The following is a 25,043-nucleotide window of genomic DNA, read 5'->3' on the forward strand; positions in this document are numbered from 1 at the left end:
AGGAGGGTCTGAGTGTCCTCCTTTTTTTTTTTTTTTAAGATTTTATTTTTTTTAAGTAATCTCTACACCTAACATGGGGCTCGAACTCACAATCTTGAGATCAAAAGTCCTATGCTCTACTGACTAAGCCAGCCAGGTGCCCCAGAGTGTCCTTCTTGCACAGCCAACCTCTTAAGTAACTTTTTTTTCTCCAATAAAATTTTTTTTTAATTTAAATTCAATTAGTTAACCTGTAAGGTATTAGTTTCAAAAGTAGAGTTCAGTGATTCATCAGTCTTATCTAACACCCAGTGCTCATTACATCACGTGCCCTCCTTAATGTCCATCACCCAGTTACCCCACTCTTAAGTAACTTCTCTTTAAAATAATCAAAGGCCAAAGTGGCACATTTGGAGCAGCCTGCCCTTGGCCCCTACACTGGCCACCCCTCCCATGCAGGTACATCTTCCTTGGAAGGCTTCCCCTCTCGAGAGTCGGTGACATCTCCAGACTTCATCTATCTTGCACCTGGACAAAGCAGAACAGAGGTGAAGCTAAGGGGCTTCTTATTTAGTGCAGCTCTTGTGAGACTGTGTCCCCGCGTTTGTTAGACTCCGTCTCACCCCCGGGAGGTGCAAGAAGAAGCCTCCAGGAGGTCTTGGCCTGGCTGGAGCTCAGCTGGCATCTCAGAAGCAATATTATTAGTCAACGTTCACCGAGACATAGTCTCTGTGATTAATTATTCTTCCAGTGTGAACCACAAAGGACTGAATCCAACAGGGGCTTGCCCTGTTAATTGAAATTAGAAGTTTTCAATAAATGTTAAATGAAAGGGCTATGCAGTAACTGGCTAGGAACTGTTACATTATATAACCATAATACTCCATCCTAAAATAGGGATGAACTAATAACACTTATCAGATTTTTTTCCCCCCCGCATTCTTGGAGTCTTTTTTTTTTCTTTTTTTTTTAAGATTTTATTTATTTATCAGAGAGAGAGAGACAGAGGCAGGCAGAGGGAGAAGCAGGCTCCCCGCCGAGCAAGGAGCCCGACGCGGGACTCGATCCCAGGACCCTGGGATCATGACCTGAGCCGAAGGCAGGCAGACGCTTAACCGACTGAGCCACCCAGGCGTCCCCTGCATTCTTGGGAGTCTTGAAGACTCCAAAAGGATGCAGATATTCTCATTCCCCATCAATGAATGGCATTTCAACCAGGTAAAATTTAGCTCTGAATTTGGATCCAGACTTCCTGAGCTGGAATCCTAAAAGGAATGCACATAAAATGTATGGAGCTTTCAAAGACCCTAGTCACAACAGACCATATATTAAAGGATCCCATTCATATGAAACACCCCAAAATGGGAAATTTACAGAGAAAAAAGATTAGTGGTTTCCTAGGGCTGGGGTGGGATTGGGGGTAAAAAAGTAGGGGAGTGAGAGCCAAAGCATACAGGGTTTCTTTTTGAGGTGATGACCATGTTCTAAATTTGAGTGTGGTGATGGTGCCCATATCTGTGAATATTCAAAACCCCATCAAATTCTCTACTTGAAATGGGTGATTGTACGGTATGTGAACTCTTTCTCAATAAAGCTGTTGAAATAAGACAAAACAAAACTAAGAAGGTTTCAGAGTGTGTTTGAGAACTGTCCTAAAACTTTACTTAGAAGGTCAACTGCTAGGCATCAGCTTAAAAAAAAGAAAAAAAAGAAAAAAACAACAACCCCAAATGCAAATTGTAGCCACAAGCAGCCAATTCTTGCTTTGTTAGCAGTTAATACCTAAAGTGCTATTTTTAAAGCATTTGCTCTTGGCACTAGAGTGTACCACAAACACTGAGCGATTTGTGCTAGTCCTCTGCAAAGTGCCTCTCTTAAAGGAGCTTGACTCATAAAGTGCAACTGACAGGTAGAAAGGCAGAGAAAAAGGGGGATGTGGTGGGGAGCTGTTTTGGGGTGTGTCCAGAGCCCTTCTCACAGTTATAGTTCAGTGCCAGAAAACCCCAAAACTCTCTATTTGAAGAGGGGCCATGAGAATGGAAATTTTAAGCATAAGCCACAAAATAATTTAATAGTCTCTAGCCATGAGGGTGACAACTGCTGATGCCTGTGAGGACGGAGGGAGAAGTTTAAGTCAAAAGAGAATCCCTAGCAAATTCTCGAACCTGAGGCGTTTGGATTTGGCTCAGTTTGCAGCCTTTGAACTGGGGCTGCTTGTTGTGGATTGCTTCTGCTCACTCTCATTTTTGCAACGCTGTTCAGACACAGGCTATGAAGCATGGATGGCCTTGATCCATACCGAGGATATACAATTTGGCCCTCAGATAGCTTGATAAATCAAAAGCTCATAATAGACTAACAAATACTCTTGATGAGTTGCAACATGGCAACAGCGATCAGCACTGGATTAACTGTCCCTAAATCTAGCTTGCCTCTCATGTACTGTATTATTTTGGGAAACCTGACCTCCAAAGTGTTAAAGAGAAACCCAGAGAGAGATGGTCACTCAGCCAATCAATTTGTAATTTGGAGGCACTAAAGGATTTCCATTTTTAAAGCGTAGATGTCAAACTTATTTTCGCTTTAGAACCCATTTCATTTTTCCAAATATAATATTATTGGGAATCCCAAGGCATGTATAAAGCAGGTGAAAGTGACAAGTGGATCCCTAAGGCTATATAGCAACCTCTGTTGTTTGATATGATGTATTTCATTGTTTACTGGACCCAGAAGCACCTCTGTGGGGTCCAAGGTTCTGTGGAGCAGAACTGAGGAAGCAACAAAAGGCTGGGAGATACCCCTGGGTTCAAATTTCTGCTGTAGAAACTACTCCCTGTGTAAATCTGGGCAGGTTATTTAACTCTAAGACTGTTGTGGGGATGCTGATAGGACGAGAAAAGGAATGTTTCCTAAACTGGGGTCTGGGGATGTCTCTTTGGGCGCCATGATTTTTTTTTTGGATTTTTTTTTCTTTAATGGGTTCCTGCATTACCTAGTTGTAGGAAGGCTAGTTTTTGTTTTTTCCAGACTCGGTTTGTTTTTTTCAGTCCACCACTTCCTAGAAGAGCCACAAAGAGGACAATTTTCCCCCAAACATGGGGACTGGAGTTCTAGCAGATCATTAAACCTATGGAGGGTTAACAGAGGGACTAAAAAGTCCCTTTCTCCTACTTACCCTGTCTTTCCCCCAAATTCTCCATTCATATGATCAGTGAGACTCGGGGTTAATGAGGTACATTTAGGGAGGAAACAAATCGAGTGTTTTTCAAAGACAGACAACAGTTGTTTGTACCTCCAGCTCTACTGGAAGGAACCAGCTTGGTGGGGGGAGGCTCACTCTTTGGAGCTAGACACTTTGGGGTCTGAATTGAGGTTTCTTGAAACTTCCAGCAAGTTATGTAATATTCTCTGAGCCTTGGGGTACCTGGGTGGCTTAGTCACTTGGGTGGCCTACTCTTGGTTTCGGGTCGGGTCGTGATCTCGGGGTCGTGGGATCGAGCCCTGGGTCAGGCTCTATGCTCGGTATGGAGTCTGCTTTTCCCTCTCCCTCTACTCCATCCCCCTGCGCGCTCTCTCTCTCTCAAATAAATAAATAAATAAAATCTTAAAAAAAAAAAAAAAGATTCTCTGAGCCTCAGTTTCCTTATTTATAAAATGGAGGCAATATCTATTCTATTGGATTGTCAGGATAAACTGAATAAAACAACTTAGCAAAGACTTACTTTTCTCAAAAGCTAGTTTTTGTTTTTGTTTTTAAGATTTTATTTTATTATTTGAGAGAGAGCATAAGCTGAGGGGCAGCAGGAGGGGGGAGAAGCAGACTCCCCGCTGAGCAGGGAGCCCGACATGGGGCTCAATCCCAGGACCCCAAGATCGTGACCTGAGCCGAAGGCAGACACTTAACCAACTGTGCCACCCAGGTGCCCCTCAAAAGTTAGGTCTTGTCCCTCTCTGTCTGGGTTTAGCAATTCTGTAGGCGATCTCTTGAAAGTTCTAAGACCGAAGTTAATGAGCTAGTAATTGTATGTCTTTCTCTGGGCCCCTTAAAAATAAAGATGGAGATAGGCAATTTAATAGCACGTATTCTTTCCTGGATATTTTTGGAGCAGAAGCTGAACAGTTGTACTTGGAGTCTGAATAAATAGAAGAAGTGAAGGAGAGAATCACTGGGTCAAGTCTTACGTCTCAAGAGGAAAAATACGACCTCCATCATCAGACTTGTAGCCAGAGTCTTGGAGAGCCAGCTGGGAAAAGTCTTGGACAAGACCGAGCCAGACACCGATCAGTCTTAGAGTGGAGGAAATTAACTTAGATGAGGGTCAATCTGAAGCCAGTCCCCAGCTCAGAAGCAATTTAGGAAGAAACTGAGCAAATGTATATTATAATTAACACCATTGGCTGGCAAGGAAGACGTTGATGTGACTCTCCAGATGGTATCAGATTCCCAACAGATGGAATGAAATTCAAAGGCATTGACCCCTCCCCTCAGTAGGGAATAGACAGTCTTCCAGGCTTACCTTACTATTTCCTTTTCCCTTCACAAAATTAAATAACAGTAAAATGGCATAAAAACTTGAACACAGGAAATAGAGCTCTCTTGGGCAGAGCTGCCTTACCTTGAATAATAGAGGTGACAGGATACTGCTCTTCTTGGCCACTGGGAAAGCACACTGGGTCATCTGACCCTGGGGGTGGGTTATCTCTGACCAGGAGCTCCTTCCTGATATGCCAATCAAACCCAACCATTTTCCACATGTGTCACGGCATGAAAAAGACTGGGAAGCTCTGCTCTGAGGCTATTTCCCCAAACCTGGTGCAATGACACATAAATCCTTGGGTCCCATCTTCCTGCATCCGGTTTGGTAGGTCTAGGTAGGGTCCAGATGTCTGCATTTTTTAAAGCTGCCAAGGTGATTCTGACCTGATTTGGGAACACTGCTCTAAGGGCTAAGAAGTTCTGGTGTTTTCATTTAATAAAACTAAAAATAGCAGAGGCCAGTGCCGCTGGTCCAAGTCCTGAGCAAGTTGTGGATTTAAAGCCTGTTTTCTTGAAAGTACGGAGGGAGATTCTCCATGAGATAGAATTGAAGAAGAGCTTGGTTGCCATCTGTTCACTTCTGGCTGAAACCCTTGGGCCTTTTGGCCCCTACTTTCTTCTTTTAAAGTCTTAAATGTTATTCTTCTAAAATATACCTGGTAATGGGGCGCCTCGGTGGCTCAGTCGTTAAGCGTCTGCCTTCGGCTCAGGTCATGATCCCAGGGTCCTGGGATCAAGCCCCACATCGGGCTCCCTGCTCAGCGGGAAGCCTGCTTCTCCCTCTCCCACTCCCCCTGCTTGTGTTCCTGCTCTCGCTATATCTCTCTCTCTCTGTCAAATAAATAAATAAAATCTTAAAAAAATATATATATATACCTGGTAAGAACGCTGGACAATGATAGAATGCCCAAACTGCCTTGGGCACCACCTTGGGACTCCGGTGCCACAGACAGCCCGAAGTTAGCACAACAAACAGTAAATGTAACTTCTAAGGTTTCTTAGAGGTGAAGTATCAGAGACACATGCCGTTCTGAATTCAGGTGACATAACAACAGAAGAAATAACAACCCATTAAAAAGAAAAATCTCAGCAATAAAAATGGCTGTAGTTTCTGAAGGAGCTTGCTGTACCCACAGAGGATTCTGCGATCTTGGGAACTAGAGTGATTGGAACCAACCCTCTGTTTCTCTTCTCCATTCAGTCATGCCAACAAGTAAAAAGCAATAGGCAAACAGATTCCCAGAGTACCAATCACAACAGCCACTTTCTGAAGACACATGGTTTCTCGTGAGCAATCATCCCAGCAACATATCTGCAGATCTCAACGCCAGAGCCCAAGCAAGGAGAAGGGAACATTTATTAAATGCTTACTATGGGCCAGGGACTGTGCTAGTCATTTTAATGCCTTGCCTTTCACATAATATCACCCCATCCCATCCCATCATCTCCCCACCTCTCCATCCACTCATTTGAAGGAAGGAAGAGACACAAGATACAGTAATTGGTGGTGATGCAGTGCAATGATTGTAATCACTTGGGAGGCGATGCAGAGCCAAGGGCCCCTTATTACCTTAGGGTCGAGTCATTTTCACATGGAAAGCATGGGTGGGAATCCCCATCTTTAGGCTCTAGAGGTTATCTCTTGCATAGATCCCTCTACAACAAGCCCAACTGTTTCTCCCTTTTATAGATGTTTTGCTTGGATGAGTCCTTCCTGTTGGGACATAGAGCCATTTCCCCAAGGACTTTTTCTATTGAGTCAATGATCCCATGCCACAATCAGCAACCCCACTCCTAGCAGAGACTTAGAATCTCTGGTTTTGTCTGGTATTAGGAATTCATTTGCCTCAATTTTGTTTGACCTACTTGGTCTGGCCTTTCATCACCAGATCCAATTGGTAAGATCTGCAACTACTACTCTGGGAACTGAGCTCTGGGGGACCTCATTCATGCAAATTACTGCAGCAGTTAAATTTTTTTTTTCTTGAAAAATTAAATACTGAAAACCTTTTCTCTCGGATGGAGTTGGGCACTATTGTTTTCTTTGTAAATTTGGCCTTGCTTAAAACATTGCAGTAGCTCCACATAATTAGGCCAAAAGAATAGCAGTGGTTTTAAGAATCAGCACTAGGCATGGTACTTTGGTGAGACTTGGTGACCTAGCTTTCTTTTGTTTGGAAGAAATCCTAAAGAGACTACCTATTTGTTCCTAGGGAAGTGAGTTGCCGATTATTGGTCTAAAAATGATGTAGCCAGGGTTGTTGAGGGCTGGACTGCTGTTTAATGGCTTTTTCCTTCCAGAAGTTTCTGTTCATTAATGAAATATTATTGCTGGTGAAATGGTTGAAGGCTACTTGTTCATGAAAGGGGTAGAGGGAGAGGGAAAGAAGCAGACTGATGAAGTTGGAGGATCCCCAACCTCCTGGCATCCAGAAGCCTGCCCTCACCATCCCCTGAGAGAGTTAGCCTTTCCGGTGAGGTCATGAATGGAGTCACCTTGCATGGCAGCTGGTGACCCCTGCTTTGAAAGCCCGCTGCTACTTGCAGCATGAAATCCAAATTCCTTAGCTTGGCATTCAAGGCCTTATGCCTCGGTCAGACAGTTAGTTATTCACCGACCCTTGAATGTACACTGGGATTATTCCCTCTGCCCTCACTACCCGGCTCTTCAGTCTCACTGATCTTCAAAATTCAGTTTGCTCCCATGGAAGTGTGGGTCAGAAGGTAATTTAATATAGTTTTGGAATGGGAGCAGCTTGGTTCTATCTAGCAAGACTGAAATCCACACACCCATTGACTCAACAACTTCACTTTTCGAATTTAATCGACAGAAACATTTGAACAACACAGAAAAGATACCATATGAGAGGCTATATTGTACTACAATAGCATGAGAATGGAAACGCTCTAAATGTCCACCAAATGAGGAAAGGCAAAAATACGGCATAACCGTACAATGGCACGTGACGCAGCCATTACAAAACCTGCTAGAGATACGCTTGTGGCCATGAGAAGACAGCAAGCTTACACTGTTAGTGAAAAAATGCGCATTGCAAAGTGGTACAGCGTGGTCTAGTTGCAGAGTGTGGGCTTATCTTTATAAAATAACATTACTTATGCATCACATTTAAGTATAAACATCCGAACACCAACTTTAACAACAGCTATCTCTGTGATGAGGCATCCTAGGACACCGGTTTTTTCGATGTTACCTATTTATATGTTGGAATTCTTTACAAGGACCACATATTACTTTATGAACAAAGAGCAAAGCTCATCATTTTTTCAAGGCCCAACTTAGATCCCCCCACTCCTATAAAGTTGGCCCTGACCACCTCTGTCCATAGAGCTGCTCCCTCCTTGACATCGTGTGGTGAGGATGCAGCAGAGTTTCCAGGGAGTAAACCTCACTTTCCTGTGAAGCCATTTCTCCCACTGCCTCCAGCTGTTCCTTAACCTTTTATGCTGTGATACCTTCTCCTCCCAACTGGATTACGGGCTTCTTAAAGGTGAGGGTGTCCCACTTTTCCCCTTTTCATCTGCTGCTCTGGCTACTTCCAGAGCTCTCCCCCGCCCCCCCAAGTGCTTCCCTCTCTAAAGCACTGGCCTCACGGAGACCTCGCCAAGGAGGGGCGCTCAGGGGCCTACAATATAGCAGCTGATGATGTTAGCGTCTAGGATCAGGGAGCCGTTGGGCAGCCGAGGGTCCCTCCTTTTCTCTGAGCCAAGAATACAGTCAGTCCCCTGACTACCCAGAGGCGCCTGGCCCCAGTGTTGGAACCTATCACAAACCAGCTGCGTTACTCTCAGAAAGAAACAGATGGGCAGAGGGAAATGTGGGAAATGAGAGTCACAACGCAACAGCAAACTCAACTCAATGATATGGCCCAGCGCGAGGCAGCTGGGTTAAATCTGGCCATTTGGAGATCACTGAAAATTTTTACCACCCTCCATTGTCATCATGAAGACCAAAATGATGATATTTTCATTGGAGGGAGTGGCGTAGTTTGGATGAAGCACTTCATACCGAAGGGTACTGAACGTGACAATATTTACTCATTTGGTCTCTCTGTTCCCTTTCTGGGGCCCATTGTACTTAGCAAAAGCATTTAATCGCTCATCCTTGGCGGTTATTGGAAAAGTCAGATGTTTCTCTCTTTGTTCTGTTCCTTCTCCCTGAAGACAGAATTCCATAGATGTTTAGATCCGTGTGACCAATGGACTGGCTGCTGGTCTGGGAAGACTCTAGAATCCAGGGACCTAGAGACTGAGTTCAAAGGAATCTCCTTCGACATCCAACTCGAGGGGAATGCTCTAAATCAAATTCTGCCTAAAACCTCCCCTGTACTGTCCTAATTCAATCAGACCATGTCAGGGGTCCACACTTCTAAGACTGCCTCACGTTAGCCTTTCCCTTTGTCTCTACCTGAGTTCAAAACATTGTAAATTTTCCCATTAACATGATTATGCTCTACTTATCACTAGGAACAGGGAGGCTTCTTTTACATCCCCCAAAATAAAGGGAAAGAGGAATTTCTGTCATCTTAAAAAGAAGACCAAGTTCAAAGAGTAGTAGAGACGAGACTAGAGACCAGACACAGCCTCTGCCTAGCAGCGCCCGGCACACAGTAAGGAGGCACTTCACAAATGCAAACTCAAGAAATTCACTAAGGAGTCTTGCTACTAATGGGTTTTACTAAATTTCTTTTCCTTGGACTGGTCTACAGCAGGGTTTCTTGACTGAACCACTACTGGCGTCGGGGGCTAGATCATTCTCTGTTGTGGGGCTATCCCGTGCACTGGAGGATGTTTAGCAGCATCTCTGGCCTCTCGACCCACTAGATGCCAGAAGCACATCACTCCCCCATTAGTGGTGACAATCAAAAATATCTCCAGACACTGCCAGATGTACCCTGGCAGGAAAAATTGCCCCCAGATGAGAACCAATGGTTTAGAGACTCCCCTTTGCTTTTAGAGAAATCAATGAGATTAAAAGACAAAACAAAACAAAACACAACAGAGCACCAAAAAGTCCTCTACTTCTAAACTCCCTCCACCGAGTGATTACCTTTCCCCCCACCCACCTCTGCTTTCTAGTGAAAGCATGATATAGAACCACATGCCCCCCCCACCATTTGTGTCCCTGGGGGAGATCTGTGGGCGCACACAGCGATACCACTGTCCCTGGTCAATCAAGGAGGCAGGGTGCTGGACTTCACATTCAGCCAACACCAATGGCCTCCGAGTTAGAGCTCGCTACGCCTGACCTTTGGAATTGTCCTGGCTGGACTGGTCCGGTGGGCTGGGTGTTGAGAGTTGTTCCCGTGCCCCCAAACTGCCAACTCTGCTTTGCAGGGACGGGCTCGCAGCTTGTGTCCTCTGTAGACGCCCTACAACCTATTATACGGGGTTTGCTCATTCCTGAGCTGGGATCTTCACCTTGAAGCCTTGGCAGAGCATGAAAGGGTTGGGATGGGACTCTTGGCTGAGGAAAGAAGCCACGTATCAACTGCCTTGCAAGGACAGCCCGTCAGGTTTTGGCTTCACTTCCTCTTTCCTGCTTTGGGGTGCTAATGTCACTGGGTGCAAAGTGCTTTGTGATTGATGGGGGCAGGGCCTTGGCGGGGCTGTGTTGAGGTTAATGGAGGTGCTCCCCGTTTCTGAGAAATCACTTTTCTTTTTCTTTTCTGCAACAGAGTTGCTGCCCTGCCGAGTCCCGCCAATGGTTATGAGAACAGAACCTGAGGTTAAGAGGCTCTTGGGAGTTGGTGCTCAGACCCTCGCTGTGGCTAGGAAACAGCATCCCCACAAAATGAGAACGAGGAGAGCGCGGGGCTGTCACCTGATCAGTGTCCTTCTGAATATCTGGTTAGTGGTGGCACAAGGTTCTGCCAGGTAGAAGGCACCCAGAGGAAAATTCCCAGCTCCAGTCACCTTAACGAGAGAAGCCTTCTTGCCTCCCGTGTGACTCCGAGGTTTCCAGGGAGAAAGGGAAGGAGAAAAGCAAGCGCTTCAGTCCCTTGCCTTGGCCCGGACGGCGGTGTGTGTGTGTGACCGGAGCTGGGAGGAGACGACTGACCCAGATAGCCCTGTTCTGAATGCATAAACATCAAAAATCTCACACCAGAGTCAGCCCACCAGCGCTTTAGCTTTCTCCGTGGAAAACGTGTTCCTCTTTATGCTGCTGACATAGTCAACTTACAAAGATGGATTGGAAGAAAATGCCTGCAAAGCTGTATGCCTCAGATAAAAAAAAAAAAAAAAAAAAGAACTCTGATTCACAACTGTTAGCTTAATGGTAACAAATTCATTTTCTTTGATAGCACTTGCTCTGAAATTGTTGCTGCTGGAAGGAAAAAAACAAGGCCCCCGGCTTTCACTTATTCATTCCACAACCGTTTTGTGAGCATCTGCCCTGGGCTGGTGCTGTACTAGCTGGGGAGGTATGGTGCTGGAGTAGACAGCTTTTGTTTTCCTGGGGTTCGTGACAGACCTGTGAGACAGTATGAGTAGCATGCTCTGCCGACAGTGGGTGGGTTCGTGGGGGGCCCAGGAAAGGCCCCAGAGGAGAAGATCCCCAGCTGAGTGGCACAGAGGTGGGGAGGACCAGGGACTGGCGAGGGCAGAGGGCCCTGCTCAGGGACTGGGCTTCCTCCCAGCCAGTGAGGGTACTTTTAAGCAGAAAATGACCAGGTCAGTCATTTTAAAAGAAAACTCTTGCAGTGGGGAGAAGGATGTTCATTGTCTACAGTGTGCTGAGTGGAAATTTATTTGGAAATGGTTTGCTTCTGAATCGGTTGTTTCCCTTGCTCTCAGTGCCTGGCTGATGACACACGACTAAAACTGCCTAGGAAATTCTTCTCTCCCTTCAGCTGGGTTGCTATGCAGTCTGGATTCTGGAAGCCGAATGATATGAGGTTGGGGTCACAAGGGAGTCCTACGCAGCATAGTCCCGATTACGTCATTCCTTTGTGGTCTAACTGTTAGGGCAGGTAAGGAAGAATTCCACCCGCAGCCTAGGCTGGTGATCCTCTGGGAGGCAGTACTTGATGGAGAGTGTGCAAGACTGAGCCCTCTGGGGCCTCTTTCTTCCATAGCTGCCAGGAAACCCTGAGACTCCAGGACAGGCAGGGGCGGCTCTGAGTGGAAGAGCTGAATCCCAAGTTCCATTAATCCTCTGGGGCAGGGTTTCCCTAGGGTATCACTAGGCTCAGTGCTAGTGACATCAGGGGCCAGATAATTCCCTGGTGGGGGAGGGGGCACCGTCCTGTCCATTATAGTATGTTTAGCAGCGTCCCTGGCTGTCGGTAGCATCCCCAAGTTGTGACAACCAAAAATGTCTCCAGACATTGGAAGCATTCTTGTGGGGTGAGATTGCCCCCAGTTGAGAACCATTGTTCTAGAGGATGGTTTTGCATTCTTGTCTTACTGGACCTCATGGCAGTGCTGTCCAATGGATCACTTGCTTCCTCTTGAAACTCGCATTCCCTTGGTGAGTGAATGAATGAAACTTGCACTCTCCTTGTCTTTCCTCCAACTCTCTCCTGGGTTTCTTGTAGATTCGTGGGGCCTCCCCATCCTCTTCCTGATCTCCAAATGCTGCCATCCCCTCATGCTCAGACCTGAACTCATTTCCCGCTTATACTTTATGCTTTCTCCCTCTCATTCATCTCCGGCATTTCAAGTATCTTCTGTTTTCCATTACTCCCACATTCGTCACCATCCCAGATCTCTCATCTACGCTCTAGATTCATTTCTACTTGCTTTGGATATCTCGTTGGCATCACAAAATCTATCCATCTTTCTCAGAAATCCACTCCTCTTCTCACCCCTGTCTATCTGTCGGCCAAGCCATTAAACCTTAAGGTCATCCTGACACCTGCTTTTCTCTCATCTTCATATCCCGTCCATGACCAATCCCTGTCAATTCTATCTTCAAAATATACCTCAAAACCATCTGTTCCCAGCCCTCCAGTGCAAGCCACACATAATGTGAAAAACCAATAATGTAGATAACCCCAATGACCTCAGTGATTTCCTGACTTCCACTCTGCTTCTTTCCAGTCCCTTCTCCACCCAGAGCAATCTTTTACAAGCACAAATCAGATCATATGATTTAATTTCGGCAAAGGCATTCCACTGCACTTGAATAAGATCGAAGCGTCTTAACATGGCCCCAACCTCCTTTGTGCCATTCGTCCTTTCATTTCTGCTGCTGCCACCATGTTGATCTTCTTCTGATTCCTCAAGTGTCACACATGGACACTGCACATGCTATGACCTTCACCTGGAGCACTACGCCCCAGCTCTTTTCATCCTGCGGGTCTCGGGATGTCATTGCTTCCAGAACATCTTTCCCGATCCCATCCTCTTAAATTTGGTTTCCCCATCATGCATGCTTCCTTATGGCACTGGTGACTTTTAAGTCCATCTGTACTCAGGTGATTCTCTATTGTTGGCTCCCCTGCCAGACTGGAAGAAGGGACTCCCACTGACTCTTCTGCTCATTGCCGTGTCGCCATCTTAATACTGTATGTGACACTCAGTGAGTACTCAGTAAATATTTATTGGATGAATGATTATTCACCTTTCAAGTCCTTGAAAAGAACACTTTATGACCAAGAAAAATGAATGACTGTGAAGAATGAAGTAAGAGCTCCTCGCTTGTCTGTGTAAATGAAAAGAAGCTTTCCAGGGCTGGTTCTTGGGAGCGCAAAGCACAAGGAGATGAATCAGGCATCAGCTGACTAGAAATGAGACTTGTTGATTTTGTCATTAGTATTCCATATTTATCCTAAGACTTTCCACCCAATCTGGAGGGAACTCCCTGAGTCCCAGGCAGGATCACACCAAAGCAATCTAAGAGGAAGCGCTGAAATTAGTTCAGTTTTCTTCCTGGAAGGCCTGAGCTCCCAAAGAGGTCAGGATGCTCAGGGAGGACAGCAGCCCCCACCCAGGCCGAAGGAGTCGAGGAAGTGATGGGGAGCGGCTTCACCCGACGCATGATGCTCTGATGCACCATCAGAGCCCCGTAAGTATCAGCGGACTTGCTACGGACCCACGGAAGTATCTCCTCCATAGAATGAGACAAGGGGAGGCCAAGTTTCTCCTTCTCTTCTGCAGGCTCAGTTATGCAGAGAGCGTTTCACTTGGTTTTTCTGAAAATTCATGAGCACGGTTGGCTGCGTAGCGCAGTGTAAACGGATGACGTTAAAACGCTCAGCCTTTGAGTCAAACCGAGAGTAATTCACATCAGCCTCTCCCAGTCTTTTGAAGAAGGGACAGCAGCTGCAGAGCACTCGCCTGCAAGTAAGCAGCTAAGCATTTGCTAAGCCCAGGTTAGAATCCCAAAATCTGGAAGGGGGGGAAAAAAAAGTCTGAACCACATTGGGAGCCCAGTTGGTAGGACAGTGGAATTCATTTTCAACAGGTTTATTTATTATGTCTTAAATCAGCCTTAATGAACCTGGAAGAAGAGTGTCAAGATCCATGTGTTATGGCTCAAGGACGAGTCTGGGGCCCCGAGTCCAAACATACTGTGATTGGCTGCCCTACTGCTAAACAACTGTCATTGTGGGGCGGGGATGTCATTTACAAGGGGGTCGCCCACATTCGCCGGCAGCCCTTAATAACGTACTAACGGGATATCGGTGCTGACTTGCACCAACAGTAAAATAACAAGGTTGCACCGAGGCACACCATGGATCCTGGTAGGGTGGAAGCTATAGAGAAAGATACGCTCTTCAATTTATTCTCAGTCAAGAATGAAAAAAAAAAAAAAAAAGAAAGGAGAAACCCTCTCGAAGGCACTTCCTGTTTTGAGAGAAAGGTTCTGTGTCAAGATGAGCTGCTGGAGTTCCAATATTCACTCAGAGGACGGAGCGAGCATTTTCTTTGTTTTACACATAAAGATACACATAAAACCCAGCCCCGGCCCTCACGGAGCATGCAGATGGGGAGGCAGGTCACGCAGGTCCCGGCAAAACAGGAAGTCAGAGATGACTGTGGTTTGTCAGAGGCGTGTATGTTGGATGGTTCAGCCTGCTGAATGTTTTGCTGTCCAGAAGGATGGCAGAGCGGGGGAGACAGGAAATCTAAATGGAAATGGAGTGGCAGCCAGGGCCCGGAGGAGTAGGAACTTAACTGTGAGACTCGCATTAAAGAATCCAGCAAGATGTGAGACCAAATTGAATCAACACCGAGATGGATGACAGTCTCCCAGGTTAGGACTTACTTCATAAATATTTGTTGAATGAATGAGTGAATCTCTTCCATCTGTCACCCCATTTACTGCTTACCTCAGATTCTTTGTAGTAACGTTCTGGAATCTCATCGCAGGCGATATCAATAAAGCAAACTTCTCTCTCTAGGTCTTTGGCTTCATTGTCAAAAATCTGAAAGAGCAGAGCAACATATCAAAGGTTAGCGATGTGCGTATCCTCAAGGTGCCCACGGTTGGCACGACTGTGCCCTGCAGAGCATCTTCACATGGCTCGGTGCTCCTGGCTGGGGCTTTCTGCCTGCCTCAGAATGTGCAAGAATCATGAAAGGCTTTGATTCATCGCTTACGTTTTGTCACATCAGAGGCAGGTGCAGCATCAATCACCGCTTGGTGAGGGGTAGAAGGAAAAGTGGTCTGTTTTTAGAAGTCCAAGAGGAAAGAAAGAAATCTCTTCCAAAAGTCTCTTCCAAAAATGAGGTCTGCTGATTTTTGGCAGTTAATCTGAACAGGGGGAGTGAAGAGGCTACAAAGGGTCTGGCTAGAGAGGAGACAACAAGCAGTAGTGGAGCCCAAGATTTATGGAAGAGAAATGTGGGTTGTTGCTTTTTTTTCATTAAAATTTTTATATATGTTTAACTTCACAAACAACACATGCTCATTGCAGAAAACACAGATAAACAGAAAGAAAATAAAGATTGTCCACAATCTCATTACGCAGGACTAAACACACGTATTACTCTTGATCATTTAAGAGCATGATTTCCTTGGGACATGCAGGAGTAAGAAGGTAGAGCTTGGGGAGAAACTGAGGTAGCTCCCTGCCCGTCTATTCTAGGTTCCACTGGCCCCAGGATGTCCATTACTTGCAAAGAAATATGTAAGACAGCTACATACATACATACATACACATATAAATTTTGGTGGAAAGATTAAGTTCCTCTAGTTTTTCCCATTGCCATTTTTCTGATATAAAGGGATGATCTTCCCAGCCCTCCTGAAGGGTGGTAAACAGATTATGTTTGCAAAACCACTTCATCCTTGGAAGACGTCTTAGCTGTATCCCCACCTCATTGTTTGGCTAATTCCTGCAGGGGAATCAACCGTGAACACTAATTAAATCTGATTCTTCGGTAGAGAATGAAATATTTTGGAAGAACAGGGTGGTTGATGCCTAAGAACATTGTCTTGACACAAATTCGGTGCCTGTTAATAACATGATCTCCCACAGGACAGCACACGTAGGGCCCTTTACAATGCCATGCTCTCCCTGGTTTGATTCTCGAAACTACTAGTCCTTTCCAAATACTTTCTGAATAATATTTGTGCTGGTATTTATGCTCCAAGTCTGATGTTTGCTCTGTTGCCTATTTTCTTCTCAAATGGTCAGAGACTGGACTCTTCAGACTTGTCCAAGGAGACTGACTACAGTCTGCCCTGAGGTCGCCACTGTGTTTTCCTTAAAAAGAGAGAAGGATGGGTTTTCGGATCAGCTCTGGCTCCTTCCACTGCCACTTGAAGTCAAGCGCTTGGGGACACTCCTAGAGTGTTTAGGAAGGACAGGTGGATGGCTCTGAAATGAGACAGAGAGACTATGGGGAAACGAGTTCAAGTTTGAGTGGACAAATAAATTGTGAAATGAAATACTGAGTCTCAGGTTGTTTACGAGAGTCTCTCTCTCTCCCCCTTGGTCTCCTCCACCTCTCGCCCTTTCTCTTTTCCCCTCCCCCTGCCCCCTCTACTCAAGTCTCTTTTAAGTGTGTGCCAAGAGAAGAAAGACACGTGCCTCATTAAGAAAACAAAACAAAATGGAACACCTCAGAGGGAAATGAGCTTCGAGAGAGTAAATTACAAAAGAAGTTAGAGAAATTTGACATTTACTGGTGGTAAAATTTATGGGACTGAAAGAAGGGGAAATAAACAGGGGTTGAGGGAGTTACTGACAGATTGTGTGGCTTTTCCTAATTTAATTCAAACATTTTTGATCACCTATTATACCGGTTATCATATTATTGCCTCTCAGCTGCAAAGTAACCTGTTAGTCTCTGCTCGGAGCTAATGGACGGGACCCTGGAAGCACTGCTTTACAGCAAGCAGGACATGAAGCCATTTACCGGTGGGACCCCGCAGGAAGAAGGGGGTTTCTCTTCCTGGTTTTGGACCTTCTCCTGCTGCAGAGTCCGTCAGTGGGGACACTGCGTGGTGCTCTGTCTCAGCTGCATGCCCAGAGCGCACGGTGGCCTGGTGACCTCGCAGCTCTGGCCTTCATCACGGCCTTCCACATGTACCACCATGGGCTCGAGGGTTCGCAGTGGCCGTGGCACTGTGACTCTACACACCTGCCCAACAGTCTCATCTCACCAGCGCCCAGCGGGCTGTTTGGCACCGCCCAGCAACTGTGGACCAGCTCTGGTCCAGGAAACCCAGCCAACTTCTCCACCAACCAGTGGGCTATGACCACAACTTATCCAGTGAAGTCTCAGCCCCAGCCACGGACGGGGGCCCCTTCCAAGTTTGTTCTTCCTTGTGTCTTCTCCCTCAGCCTTAGGTACCCTTTGGAGTTCTCTTTACATCTATACAGTTACTCCTATCAAAGTTGAATAATTCCTTACATTGCACTCCCCCCTCTTCAAATTACTGTGTGCTTTATGCCTCCTGATCAGGCCCTGATGCAGAATGAAGTATTTGCTACCAAGAAAGAACAGACTATAGAAGCCAGGGACGGGAGGCCTTTCTGTTGAGTCAACAAGTACATCGTCATCGGAACACTGAGCGAAAATAAAGCTGAGAAAATTCTCATTTTTCAGATGAGAAAACCAAGGCTCAAAGACGTAAAGAGCTTTGCCTGAGGTCACACGACAGTCAGTAGAGAAGTTCAGATGCAGGGCAAGTCTCCAGCCTTCACAACTAGGCTCCTCTTGTGACAAAAAGCTGCCTCTTGGCAGCCAACCGGCAAGCTAAATATCAGTCAGAAGTGCTTCCTGCTTCTTTCCAGAAAGATGAAATTGGAATCTGGTTCTCTTCCTGCTACTAATAAAATGTAAGATCTGAGTCACAGAGTTGGGGAACGTCCCCCAAATTGGGAACTTTTCTGCCTTGTTGAATAGCCGAAATAGTAGTAGAAATAGTAGGAGTAGAATGTACGTAGGTCCCCTTCAGTTCAGATTCTGGTCTCCTTCGTTAACATGACACCTCCTTTGCACTGAAGATGAACTACCAAGCACCTCCGCCTCAACCGTCTCAGGGCGGGGCTCCCAGCACTTGAACAAAGCCACAAAAAAATCACTTTGAGGCTTGAGACTGAAAAATCTCTTCAGGCTTTAGATTATAAAGAGTTCTAATTTTCTTTTTCTTTCTTTTTTTTTTTTTTTTAAAGATTTTATTTATTTATTTGAGAGAGAGAGAGAGCACAAGAGGGGGGAGTGGGAGAGGGAGAAGCAGACTCCCTGCTGAGCAGGGAGCCCGATGCGGGACTCGATCCCGGGACTCCAGGATCATGACCTGAGCTGAAGGCAGTCGCTTAACCAACTGAGCCACCCAGGCGCCCAAGAGTTCTAATTTTCAATAAATAATTAATCTCCCAATGGTTAGAGATTTTGGGGAGATGCTCATAGGTGCTCATTAACTGCCTACTGAATTAATGGACGGTATTAGCTTTTACTTTCCAAAGAGGAATCTATGGCAGGAATATGGCTTACTAATTGATCTTAGTTTCCTTTTATGAGTGGGGGTTCTATTTACTTACTAACTTTCCGTCATTCTCAAAAGAGGGCTCAACAGAGAGTGGAAACTTCACAGTATTGGCTGACAGGGCCTATATTGGGAATCAGGTGAGCTGAATTTGAGTTGGGTTATCTCCCCTGTGTAACCTTGGGCAAGAACCCTGCACCTCCTTGGGGTCTCCATATTGTCACCTGAAAATCAAAGGCTTCGTCTAGATGGATGGGTACCAGGAAGTTGTGAAACATCCTACAATTGTACCCAAAATTGGGGGACGTGTATTTTTCTGGAGCAAGGGTTCAAGCACTTTCATATGATTATCCAAGAGATCTGTGGCCCCAATGAGGCTGTGATTGAGAGACCCAGATGACCACTACAATTCTTTCCAGTTATAAATGTCTGTGATGTTGAGTGACCTTTGGGTCATGTTAGTCGCCTGTGTCTTGCTCTTTGGCTCGTTCCTTCTCAGCCCCTTCCCTCCACAGCCAGCTGATGTGCGTGGTGCACAGTGGGCTGCAGCAGAGAAACGGAACAGGGGCGGTGGTCATGATGTAGCATAATCAGAGGCCATTCCCGGGGTAAAACAGTCTAATTTTCATGCTCAGTATAAGGGCATGATCCAGAATTAAGCCAACACCGTTGTAGTCAGAGGCTTAGGCCCCAGAGGAAAGTTGCAAGAGTTCATTCATTTGGGCTTCCCCAGTAGCGATGGCAGGAGCTGCCAGAATTCTGGTCAAACCACTGGCTCTTTGAGCTGGAATACGAGATCTGCTGAGGTAGCTTTATGACGAGGTGCATGTTGTTGATACGTCGAGCCAAAGCCCCACCAGGACTGCATCTGACACCGGTGCTGTGCACCTTGAGGGTCTTGGGAACTTCTTGGGCAGAAGCTGTTCCCTCCTCAGATGGGAGTTGGGTTTGGGAGTTAATCTTGGTACTTTCCCTAGATCCCCTATAATAATGTTCCCATCTTTGGGACATGCCCACCCTCGGATCATCTGCAGTGATTTCAGTGCCAATCTGGTTGACGCTCCTGACCTCCCCCCACCCCCAACAGGCCATGAGCCCTCAATAAACAAACTCCTTTTGGTATGAACTGAGCAATACTACAATGAGAAGGCAATCTCCTGAGTAAATATTACCTTACAGATTCAAAATAAAAAGAGAGTAATCTTCCCATTTTTGTAAAGCATTATGAACATTAAGTATGAAGCACCTTGAAAATCTTAATATACTTTGACCTAGCAAGCTTAAGCTTTGAGAATTTATCTTAAGAATCTTAAATAAAGGAAAAGCTTTATGCACAAAGATTTTCATCCTGACGTTATAATGGCAAGAAAAAAAATAGAGAGAGAAAGGAAACAAACAGTTTAAATATCCCAGTATGGGAGAATAGCTATGTAAAGTATGATGAATCCATTTGATGAACTATTATGTAGTAGCCATTAGCAACTCCATTCTTAAAAATGATTCTCCCAGGAGAGTATACATGGAGGTGGGTGGGATGGAGGAAGGGAGATACCCCATATATTTTTTAAGATTTTATTTTTAAGTAATCTCTACACCCAACATGGGGCTCAAACTTAGAACCCCAAGATCAAGAATCACACATGCTCTACCAACTGAGCCAGCCGGGTGCCCTGAGATACCCCATATTTAACATGAGTCATGTGGTCATAACTCAGAAGGGAAAGGTACATTGATAAATATGGAATGTGTTTTAACAATGTACTAGATTTCTTCCTTGAACAGGGATGTCTTTCTCAACTATGAAATCTCTCTTGTTACAGTCCAGCGAGGGACAGCACTGGGTACAGTGGCTTTTTAGAAATCCACAATTCTGGGAATCATGGATTCTGCATCCCTTTTCTCTATCATGGTTACTTTTGTGGTTTAAGATTCAAGCTTATTTATTTATTTATTTGTTTGTTTGTTTATTTTTTAAAGTAGGCTCCATGCCCAAAGTGGGGCTTGAACTCATGATCCTGAGATCAAGAGCTTCAGGCTCTACTGACTGAGCCAGCCAGGCACCCCTAAGATTCAAGTTTAGATTAGAACTATCTGTACTTTCAGCACAATTTTTCTGTAAACTTAAAACTGCTCTAAAAAATAAAGTCCATTTTTTTTTTAATTGAAGGGTTAAAAAAGATCCAAGCATAGTAGCTATGTTTATTTATCTTCCCACCATCTGCCTAAGCTACCAAGGATACAAGGTAGGGGTGGGTGATTAGTAGGGATTGAGAAAAATCTACCAGTCATCCTGCTTTATGCTTCAGATATGATTAAAGGGCAAAGAATCCCAGCTAAGCCACTGTTCTCCTCTAACTTCATTTTGCTGCACTTGGGAGGTCTCAGGGGAAGCAACTGACCAAGGCATACCAACAAAGAACAGGTTCGACAAGAAGGAACCTTGGAAGCACACCGACTGTTTTAACAATGTTTTCATTTTAATGCTCTACATTTGCAAAGTGGCCATTGGTTTGGTGGAGGGCAGGTGATGACAGTTGCTGGGTTAACACATTAGGTATATAGGGCTGATAGATTATTATCTATCAGCAGCATACCTGGTGGGCGGAGACCAAAATGCACTAATGGCTGGGATGAAAAAAATAGTCCAAGTTATTGACAAGGCAAACCATCATTTCGTTACCCCATCTATACCGGTTTTCTCACCAAGAACATTTTCACACCTACCCAGTTCAATGGTGACTATTTCATAAATATGTTCCAACCCAAGAGCATGCAACTTGTCTTCCAATTGCCATTAAGACAGAGATTTAAAATAAAAAAAAAAAGGATGGTCTTCTTTGGTCTTTTCATAAACATTTCTCCGCCTCCCACTCCCCCACTTCGAATACAGAGTTGGGTAACTTATTTGTTCTGTAGGCGCAGTTACTTAAAGACAGCTGTCTGAAAGGAAGAAGAAACTAGACATGCAGCAATAAAAAAATCAGCAAACATTTATGAACTGCCTACTACGTGTTCAACGCTCTGACTTCAAACTTCATTCCCAGTTTGAGTACGAGGGGGCTTACGATTATGGACAGAAGACTAGATTGAATGCACAACTGAATCAACAACACCATACAAAATGTAATCTATATGTACCAAAAGGAATGCTTCAGACAAGAGCATTCCAGCCCAAACTCAGCAAGGAGGAAACTCAGCAATGGCCCATGGTAGTCTGGGCCCAGGATCATTATTTAACCAGCAGGGGTGATTCAAAATATTGGCCATTTGGTGTTGTGTGGAAAGGAGCCCTACCATGTGCCTGCACAGTGTGGTCCTGAGACCCCAGAGCCTGGGGTATAACTTATGGCTGCTGGGTTTTCTGTCTGGGGGGCCCCACAGAACTGTCTGCCTGTGCTGGGGGTGCAGGGGTAAGGGATGGTACCAGACCCACTCCTGACTTGACCTTGGTTTTGGAGCCGAATTAGAGCCCCATCTGGTAATACGACGGGAGGTGAACTGCTTTGACTTAATCCTCTTTAAATGCTCCACTGGCCATTGGATTTAGGGGGTATTAAGGCTGAGTAAAGGAAACTCATCTGTCAGGGTTAGGCCAGTTTGTCTTAGCTGCTGGGTAAACTTCAGCGCTTCCCCAGAGAATGCTCCCTGGTGGACAATATCATTAGGCTTTCACTGCAGAATGGAAAACTGTTTTCCCAAAGCCAGTGGGAGTAGCAAAGCAAGCTGAAGGCAAAGGTTTCCACCCACGAGCGTCTGAGAAAATTCTGTCTTCAATGAGGGGGTAATGACACCTGCATAGAGCCACTGGAGGGGTGGAGAGGGGTGAAGGATGGGGCAGGGGCGCTCCAAGAACACCTCTGTGAATTTCAGTGGAACGTTCTTGATGTGCTGTTTTGTTTTCCTGATACGGCCCCCTCTCCTTTGATTGCCAACTCCCTTACCTTCCAGTGTATTGGGTTTGAGTTTTAAGGGGCTCTAGATAGACAATGGGAGGAAGGGACTCCAAGGGAGTCTTCTCCTTAGAAAGCTGCTTTGGACCTATGTTAAATTTCCAGGTGTTCTAGTTACCCATCCTTACAGAGTGCATGAGGGTGGGGCAAAGCTCTCATGGATGTGGGCTGGCACCATGAGGACACCGCCGTGAAGAGAAAGGCTTCAGGGAGTGAGGGGTGAGAAAGGAAACTGGGGAGACTATCGTCATGACCCAGCAAGCCTACAGTGTCTTAGATGGGGAGCAGGGGGGACCTGGGTTAGGGGAGGGTAGGATGGGGACAAGTACAGCTCTGGGTGGCGGGAGACAGCCTAGATCAGAGACGAAGATGTGGTAGAGTAAGATGGCTTCCCTTGGCACCATCCGTGGGTTTTCTGCACATTATCTACAGGTCTCTGGACAGGAACCAAGGGAAGCTGGCACGCACTTGAGGAAGGCCACGGCTCCCAAGATGGATGTAGAGCCTCTAACACTGTGAAGACCACTCCCACCTTGGCAGAGGGATAAGCCTGCCAGTGGGGGTCCTTGGGAGGCCAGGAAGCATGAGTATAAAAGAACGCCCCATGGTGAGCCATCTTGAGGGAGCAGATTCCAAAAAAGTGGGGCATTCATGGTGTCAGCAACAAAAGCTTGCCTGTTTCTTACACGAGTCACTGAATAATGTTTCTCTACATTAGTTCAAATTAATTAAACTCCTAAACAGAACTCTCTGCCAAAAAGGCTTCCAAGATAGGTGCTTTGGGCAAGTTCAATGTAATGGTCATCCCCAGTGTGAGCACATAGAAACAACCGGTAGGACTCCCAAATCGCTCAATCTGGCCCCTTCATGGTTGAGCTACCACAGAGGGCACACCACACCCTCCAGGGTTTTTCTTTTCTTAAAAAAAAAAAAAAGTTTCTCAGGAAGTAGATGTTTTTAATTAGAAGAATCAAGTACAAAGAAGAAATTAGCAACCACCAATAAAGGTTATACAGATCTTAATCCTCTCATCCTTCTAGTACAGGACAGACAACAATTTTTAAAAACGACCTTTAGACAAAATCTAGTGCCATTTCGTCATTCACAAAAAAATAAAGGACGACTCCATACCTTAGTAAGATATGTTGATCCTTGTTTTTTATTTTAGACTCCCTGCCCCTGAAACAACCTTTGTAAAAAAGGTTTTTGGGAGTGTACAGGTCTATAAATTTTAACACAGGGATCTGGAACCACCACTACAATTGAAGTACAGAACAGTTTCATCAGCACAAAAAACTAATTTATAGTCACACCCTCTGCATGCCCTACCCCCTGGCAACCACTGATTTGTTCTCCATCCCTACAGTTTTCTTTTTGTTTTTTTTTTTAAAGACTTTATTTATTTGAGAGAGAGAGAATGAGAGAGAGAACATGAGAGGGGGGAGGGTCAGAGGGAGAAGCAGACTCCCTGATGAGCAGGGAGACCAATGCAGGACTGGATCCTGGGACTCCAGGATAAAGACCTGAGCCGAAGGCAGTCGCTTAACCAACTGAGCCACCCAGGCGCCCTCTTTTCTTTTTAAAAAAGATTTCATTTGTTTATTTGAGAGAGAGAGAGAGAGAGAGAGAGAGAGCACGGGGGAGGGGCAGAGAGAGAGGGACAAGCAAGCAGACTCCTTGCTGAGCACGGAGCCCGATACGGGGCTCAATCTCAGGACCCTGAGATCAAGACCTGAGCCAAAATCAAGAGTTGCACGCTTAACTGACTGAGCCACCCAGGCGCCCCTAAGTTTTTCTCTTTTTAAGAATGTCATACAGGGGTGCACCTGGGTGGCTCAGTTGGTTAAATGTCTGCCTTCGGCCCTGGTCAGGATCCCAGGGTCCTGGGATTGAGCCCTGCGTTGGTCTCCCTGCTCAGCAGGGACCCTGCTTCTCCCTCTCCCTTTGCCCCTCCCACCTGCTCATGCTCTATGTTCTCTCTTTCTTAAATAAATAAATAAAATCTTTAGAATAAGAATTTCATACAGGGACGCCTGGGTGGCTCAGTCGGTTAAGCGCCTGACTTGATTTCAGCTCTGGGCATGATCTCAGGGTCATGAGTTCAAGCCCTGCATTGGGCTCCACACTGGGCATGGAGCCTACTTTAAAAAAAAAAAAAGTCATACAAATGGAATCATACAGATTTTAGCCCATTGAGACTGGTTCCTGTCATGCATAGAATGCCTTTGAGATTCATCCTGTTGTTGTGTAAATCAAAGTTCACTCCTTTTTCTTGCTAAGTACTATTCTATTGTGTGGATGCACCACAATCTGTTCATCCATGCCCCCATTTCTAGCCTAGGGCCATGATGAACCGAGCTGCTAAAAGCACTTGTGGCCAGGCTTTTGTGTGAAGACAAGTTTTCATTTCCCTAGGGTACACACCCAGAAGTGGGATTGCAGGGTGGTAGGGTGTATATTGATTCTTCTTTATAAGCAGATGCCGTAATGGATTGAATAATGTCTCCCCCAAATTCACACCCACCAGGAACCCCAGAATGTGACCTTATTTGGAAATAGGGTCTGTGCAAATCTGATTAGTTAAGGATTGCTATGGACTGATATTTGTAATGCCCCAAAATTCCTATGTTGAAACCCAATGCCCAATGGGATGTTGTTAGGAGGTGGT

General features: G+C 45.5%; 1 protein-coding gene across 1 annotated transcript in view; it reads right to left on the reverse strand.

Moving 5' to 3' along the window:
* PITPNC1 (phosphatidylinositol transfer protein cytoplasmic 1) overlaps positions 1 to 25,043 on the reverse strand; it is a 239,116-nt gene that overhangs the window by 26,032 nt on the left and 188,041 nt on the right. Inside the window, exon 6 of the mRNA XM_036116160.2 lies at positions 14,815 to 14,910. Within this exon, the coding sequence (XP_035972053.1) occupies positions 14,815 to 14,910 (96 nt within the window). The remainder of the gene's footprint in view (positions 1 to 14,814; positions 14,911 to 25,043) is intronic.

Source organism: Halichoerus grypus, chromosome 2 (genome assembly GCF_964656455.1).
Source record: "Halichoerus grypus chromosome 2, mHalGry1.hap1.1, whole genome shotgun sequence".
In the NCBI taxonomy this organism is placed as follows: Eukaryota; Metazoa; Chordata; class Mammalia; order Carnivora; family Phocidae; genus Halichoerus; species Halichoerus grypus.